At 39.3% G+C, this 7,500-nt stretch overlaps 1 protein-coding gene across 1 annotated transcript in view; it reads left to right on the top strand.

Annotated features, from left to right (window-relative positions):
• LOC128248904 (cilia- and flagella-associated protein 65-like) overlaps positions 1-6,025 on the top strand; it is a 217,453-nt gene extending 211,428 nt beyond the window's left edge. The window contains exons 12-13 of the mRNA XM_052971189.1: positions 5,258-5,373; positions 6,017-6,025. Coding sequence (XP_052827149.1) covers positions 5,258-5,373; positions 6,017-6,025 — 125 coding nt within the window. The remainder of the gene's footprint in view (positions 1-5,257; positions 5,374-6,016) is intronic.
• The last annotated feature ends 1,475 nt before the right edge of the window (positions 6,026-7,500 follow it).

The following is a 7,500-nucleotide window of genomic DNA, read 5'->3' on the forward strand; positions in this document are numbered from 1 at the left end:
CATTCATGTTGCTCCAGTCCATTCCTGTTGCTCCAGTCCATTCATGCTGCTCCAGTCCATTCATGTTGCTCCAGTCCATTCCTGTTGCTCCAGTCCATTCATGTTGCTCCAGTCCATTCAGCTGACAAAAAGGATTAATCCTGTGATGGACTGATACTTATTTTATCAACCTTGAAATGATGAAAGGCAAAGTTAGCCTCCGTAGAATTTGAACTCAGAACGTAAAAATGGACAAAATACTGTTAAGCAGGAGTGGCTGTGTGGTAAGTAGCTTGCTTACCAACCACATGGTTATGGGTTCAGTCCCACTGTATGGCACCTTGGGCAAGTGTCTTTTGCTATAGCCTCAGGCCTACCAAAGCCTTGTGAGTGGATTTGGTAGACGGAAACTGAAAGAAACCGAATGTGTATACATATATATATATGTGTGTGTGTGTTTGTTTGTTTGTACTCCTCATCATTGCTTGACAGCTAATGTTGGTGTGTTTATGTCCCCGTAACTTAGCGGTTTGGCAAAAGAGACTGATAGAATAAGTAGTAGGTTTATAAAGAATAAGTCCTGGGGTCGATTTGTTCAACTAAAGGCAGTGCTCCAGCATGGCTGGAGTCAAATGACTGGAACAGATAAAACAAATAAAAGAATAAAAGCATTTTTCCTGGTATGCTAATGATGCTGCCAGCTCACCAATGATGGTGATGATGATGATTATGTGAGTTTCTACTGCATCACAAGAGATGGATCTCAATGTGCTTGAGTTGCATGCAGCTGCGTCTTTTATGCAAGTAAAGTATTGTTATCAAACACATTAGTTTCGATTTGTTGTAAGAGTTTTGCTGTTGTTTCTGCGGTTATTCTAATACTTTATCTGTTGTGTTGAGTATGTGCAATGTGAGCTGTGTTCTGTTGTTGGGTTGTTTACTATGTACTGTGTGATTGCTGTTATGTGTTCAGGTGTCAGATGCTGGTTTTTGCAGAACAGAGGTCCTCAACTAGTGGGCTATTGACCAGATCCAGGCCATGAATCATTTGGAACTGGACCATACAGAAACAATAGATTTTAAAGTTTTGTTTCAATTTTATTGACTATCACAGTCTACAGGGTGATTTTGGGCCTCACTGAGGCAATGACTAGCAACCGAGACCTTTGGAGATATGCAATGCTTGAGAAGACCTGGCAAGCTAAGTGAGATCATAGCTATGACCTATGCCAGTGTCACATAATTGGCCCATTTAAGAGTTCCCTTCAATTGTTGAGCAATGTGCTGTGCTTGAGAAGACCTTTTGAGTTAAGTAAAATTGCTGTTGTGGCCAATGCCAGTACTGCCTGACAGGTACCCATGCTGGTGGCATGTAAAAATCACCATTTGAGCATGGCTGATGCCAGTGCCGCCTGACTGGAACCTGTTCTGGTGGCACGTAAAAGCACCATTCGAGCGTGGTCAATGCCTATGCTGCCTGACTGGCCCGTGGCATGTATAAAGCACCCACTACACTCTCAGAGTGGTTGGTATTAGGAAGGGCATCCAGCTGTAGAAACTTTCCCAGATCAGATTGAAGCCAGCTGCAGCCTCCTGGCTTGCCAGCCCTAAGTCAGACTGTCCAACCCATGCCAGCATGGAAAGAGAACGTTAAACAATGATGATGATGATGATGAATCTTTTATTCCTTTATTTGTTTCAGTCATTTGACTGCAGCCATGCTGGAGCACTGTCTTTAGTCAAAGAAATCGACCCCAGGACTATTTTTTGTAAGCCTAGTACTTATTTTATCGGTCTCTTTTGCCAAACCACTGAGTTATGGGGACATAAACACACCAACACTAACTCTCAAGCGATGTTGAGGGGACAAACAACACACACACACACACATGCACACAAGCTGTTTTCACCTTTTTCATTCTCTTTCATACTTAAGAGGATTGTATATATATATCTATTTCATCCCCTTTCTTCTTAGCTAATCCTGGGTCAACGGAGCACGCAACATTAACTACATAGCACATGTGGTGCATCTTGTCCACCCCTACTAGGTCTGGTCTGTTATGCTCTAGCACCTGATCTGTTTGGATTGAGAAATCCCAGAGAATTTTACTAGTTTCCAACTCTGCCATTCTCTGCAGTTTGTGCTCATACCATGTCTTGCTTCTTTCTCACCTCCACTTTTCACTTAGTTTCCAATGTAACACTTTCACTACCTCATTATTATTGTTGTTGTTGTTGTTGCTGAGGCTGCCATCTGGCAGAAACATTAGCATACCAGGCAAAATGCTTTGTAACATTTCATCTGGCCTTACGTACTAAGTTCAAATTCTCCCGAGGTCGACTTTGCCTTTCATCCTTTCGGGGTCGATAAATTAAGTACCAGTTGAGTACTGGGGTCGATGTAATTGACTATCCCCCCACCCCTAAATTGCTAGCCTTGTGTCAAAATTTGAAACCATCATTATTGTTATTGCTATTGCTATTCTTGTTGGCTCAGTAGTAGTAGTAGTAGTAGTAGTAGTAGTAGCTGTGTTATTTAAAGCTAACAAGAGCACACAATACACAATAAGAGTATGAAATTAATTTGACTTTAGAATGCCCGGCTAAGTAGTCATGCCACAGACTTCTATCTAGAGAACTTGTAATTGTCTGTGCGTCCCTTGTTACAATGCCAAAATCTTAGGTAAGTTTTTGTTTGAGTTTCTTTGTCTTTTTATAAATTTTTGTTTTGTTTTTGTTTTTCTCCTCTTTGGAAATATAGAATGTAACCCCCCCCCCCCTTACAGTGAGTGAGTTCAGTTTCATTAGTTAAAGAGAACAAAGAATGCACACACACACACACACGTGCACTCACACACGCATGCATACACACATGTGCAGACATACACACACATACATGCATACACATATATGCATACACACGCAAACACACACATGTACACACAAACACGCACACACACACATGCACTGACAAACGCACACATGCACATACACACTCATGCATGCACACACATACACACACATGCACACACTCACACACACATATGTGCACATGTGCTCGCGCACGTGCACACACACACACACACACACACACACACACAAACACAACTAATTTGCTGTTAGTTGTTGTTGCTTTGAAAAAGGAAGCACAAAAAAAACAACCAACAAAACAAACTTTTATCTTCAAAGAGGACAAGAAACAAACAAAATCGAAGTTATATTTAATTAAAGGATTTTTGTATGGGATGTGATAAGCAAAAACAAAAAAGAAAAAAAGATACAAGACAATAACAAAAAACAGAAAAAATTAAAATACTATAAAATAACATTGTATATTGAGCTCCTGGACTTCTTGAGCACAGACAACACTTTAAATTTCAGTTTTAAATTAAATTAATGTTAGATATTAGAGAGCGAGCCAATAGTATCTGGCGGTGATTGGGTGAGTAGGGATAGGAGAGGGAGTGTGTGTGTGTGTGTTGGTGATGTTATGCAATTTTTTCAATTGGGGGGTAGTTTTTGTTTTGTGTATAGTTTGATTTATTGTATAACATTGTATAGTAATGTATTTTGAAATACAGTTACTAAAATTAGCTTCCTCAAGAATGATCAGCGAATAAAGAAATGATTTTTTTTTTTTCACTAAAACTGGACAACTGACAGGACAGAATTTGTTGGAGTGACAGAACTAAGATATCTTGTAGTATCTAATTCCAGTCCTTTGCATTTTGAGTTTAAATCGTATCAAGGTCAAACTTTGCTGTACATAATTTTTGTGGGTCATCGTTGTTGTCATCATTGTTGTTGTTGTTGTTGTTGTTGTTGGTGGTGGTGGTGATTGTGGTGGCATGTGGTGTTGATAAAATAATATGTCAGACATGTACTGGAGTTGATTTGATTGACAATATTCCCACCACAAATAACCTTTTGGCCGTGTGCCAATGCTAGAAGTCAATATCTCTTTTATATATACAAGGCAGTGAGCTGGCAGAATTGTTAGCATGCCAGGCAAAATGCTAAGTGGCATTTCATCTGTCTTTATGTTCCGAGTTCAAATTCCATCAAAGTTACCTTTGCCTTTCATCCATTTAGGGTCAATAACATAAGTACCAGTTAAGCACTGCGCTTAATGTAATCGGCTTACTACCCACCTTGAACTTGCAGGTCTTATGCCAAAATTTGGAACCAGTCTCTCTTTTATATGTCTCTTTCATCTTCTGCATCATCATCTTGTGGGGGCACATAGCTTAGTGGTTAGGGGGTCTGACTCATGTTTGTAAGATTGTGATTTCAATTCCTGGATCAAGTGACGCGTTGTGTTCTTGAGTAAAACATTTTGATTCACGTTGTTCCAGTCTACTCAGCTGACAAAAGTTAGGAATCCTGCAATGGACTGGCATCCCATCAAGGTGAGGAATTCACATGCCATAGAAACTGGGAAACTGACTCTTATGAGTCGGTATGACTCAGGGATGTAACTTTCTTTTTACCTCATCATCATCATCGTATAACATCCCTTTTTACATGTTTTACATGGATTGGACGGACTATACTCAAGGCAGATTCTCTACAGCCAGATTCCCATCTAGGTGCCAACCCTCACCTGCTTCCAAGTAAGGTAATATTACCCCATGAACCAGATGTGTTCTTGCAGAACACTGGAAAAGAATGACACTGCTCGTATGACAGTGACACTCTTTTACAACTCTCATCTGATGTCAGAACAAGGAGACACAAGCACACATGTATGCACATCACATACATACACAGACACAGACACAAACTCATGTGTGTATGTGCACACACGTACACACACACACACACACACACGCATTGCAGTGCAGCTCTCCTGCTTGCCAGCCCTGGTCAAACTGTCTAACCCATACCAGCATGGAAAACAGACGTTAAAGGATGATGTTGATATAAGATGAGCTTCTTTCAGTCTCCATCATTCAAATTCACTCACAAAGCTTTAGTCAGCCTGTGACTGTACTAGAAGACACTTGCCCAAGGAACCACACACTGGGACTGAACCTGGAACCATGTGGTTGGGGAGTAAACATTTTGCCACACAACAGTACCTGCACCTATGCTGCACCTAAATCTACAGGAAATATATATATACACAAGAGGCTTTTTTCAGTTTCCATCTACCAAATCCACCTACAAAGCTTTAAGAATAAAATCTCTTGGTTTCAAAATTATGGGTTTGTTTAAAATGAATAATAAACAAGTAAACATTTCTCTAACTAAATTTTGTATTTTGATATTTCAGGTCCCAAGGTTCATTTTAAATATGGTCACATCAATTTTCAGATTGTTAATTTGGGCTCCAAAGCATCAAAGAATTGTTCTATTGTGAACGACAGTCAAGTTACCATAACTTACAAGGTAATCCCTTTATATTTATCATGAAGGTCGTTTTGGTTGTTGTTCTTGCTCTTGTTTCTGTTATTGTGGTTGGGGAATGTGGTAAATGGCAGCATCATGAGAGTGCTCGACAAAATATCAGAATATTTCCAACTTATTGCACTCTGAGTGCAAACCCTGTCGAGGCCAGCTTTTCCTTTCATCCATTCAAGGTTTATAAACTAAAACACCAATTCAGAATAGTAGATTGGCGGAATTGTTAGAGTCCGACAAAATGTTTATGGTAATGCAGAAGGGGGTTTGGGTGGGGTTTGGGTGGGGTAGGGTGGGAACCTCTGTGATAACTCTGTTGCTAAGTTGTATCAGCTCAAGTTAGCAGTCCTTTTTTTTTTTTGTCTAAACATCATTGGTTTGCAGAAAGAAAACTTGCATGCATGCACTGCTGCTAGTCTTCCTTAAAAATATCTTGTCCAGCCCTGTACATACATGGGCAGTTGTATAATCAGCATTAATCAAAAGAAGCCCTACAGTAGTCCAAGGTCAGGCCTAATAGAGCAGGTCTATGATCAGTGGAGTTTTGCTCTTAATGTTTCCTCTTTGTTATTGTTTTTTAGCACATATGTATCAAGACTACATTATCCAATATATCCTTTATTTCTTGAAGATATTTTGAAGATATTTTGATGATATTAAGATGCAGGTATAGGCATAACTGTATGACAAGAAGTTTGTTTCCCAACTGCATGGTTCTGAGTTCAGTCCCACTGCATGACACCTTCTACTATAACCTTGGGCCGACCAAAGCCTTGTGAGTAGATTTGGTAGATCGAAACTGAAATAAACCTGTCATATATGTGAGTGTGTGTATGTGTGTGTGCGTGTGTATTTTTGTCATCATGTTTGTTCCCCACCACTGCTTGACAATTGTTGTTGATCTGTTTATGTTCTTGATAACTTAGCAGTTCAGCAGAAATGACCAATAGAAATAGCAGGCTCAAAAAATTTAAGTACTGGGATTGATTCATTCAAATAAAATGTTCTTCAAGGTGGGCCCACAACATGGCTGCAGTCTAATGGCTGAAACAAGTAAAAGATAAAAGGTGCAGTTTCTATCTGTTTGACATGGATATTTTCAGATCTTGGGGAGGATATTTGTCTTCTATATCTAGCAGACTAGGCGACAGCATTAAGGATAAACCATTGGCACTTTCAAAGTCCTTTGTTCAGTCAGCAGTGATCACGGAATTTAACAACAAGCAGACATATGAGCCAAAGCATTCCAGGCCCTGTCATCTATGTAAGATTACATTTATTCAATTGTAGGTGCATGGTAACCCTTTAGTGTTTAAACTGGCCACATCTGGCCCAGATATTCTTCATGTTTTACATTCAAACTGGCCATATCTAGCCTTTCACACCTAAGCTACATTGACATTCTAAAAATAAATAATCACATCATTGAAACCTCAAAGCTATAAGATATTGCATGACTAATTCAAAACAATGTGAATAAATTAATATTATATTAGACAAAGTAATCTAAATGCTAAGGAGTTAAAGGAGATTTGACTACTCCTTATTTTACTAGCTGGCTGAATGACTTCACAAAGTCTTCCTCATTACATCCATATTTGAGCCATATTAGCTTCTTAGCAGCATTATAGGCCTCTGGACAAACCATTGCACTGGGCCACATACAATTTATCTATTGACACCAAGCTGCTGCATACATAGATTGCAATGTGTAACAAAATTTTTATTTTTGTTTGTCTTTGGTCAGCAAGTGTTATTTTCTATTTGCTTCTATCTAAAAATCAAAGGAAATCTCTACTATTCCCTTCAAACTTTGCTTTTGTGACCTGGACACCAATGTTTCAATAGTGATCTGTTTTCCTTCACATTTCACACAGACTCAGAGCTGAGTTGCTTAAGCAGAAATATCTTTATAGCAAATATTCTGCTCAATACCACAGATTTGCTTATCAGTTGCTTGACCCTAACCAATTGGGCATGTCCCTTAGAGGCAGACAGTATGTGCATCTCTTTTCATGAGCAAGAGTAGCTGGGGAACATCATAGGCATATGTTGAGAAGGACACTTTGGGGTTTGAATAAATGTAGCAAAAGCAGAGTTTGAAGGAAATATTAG

The sequence above is a fragment of the Octopus bimaculoides genome, chromosome 10, assembly GCF_001194135.2.
Source record: "Octopus bimaculoides isolate UCB-OBI-ISO-001 chromosome 10, ASM119413v2, whole genome shotgun sequence".
NCBI lineage: Eukaryota > Metazoa > Mollusca > Cephalopoda > Octopoda > Octopodidae > Octopus > Octopus bimaculoides.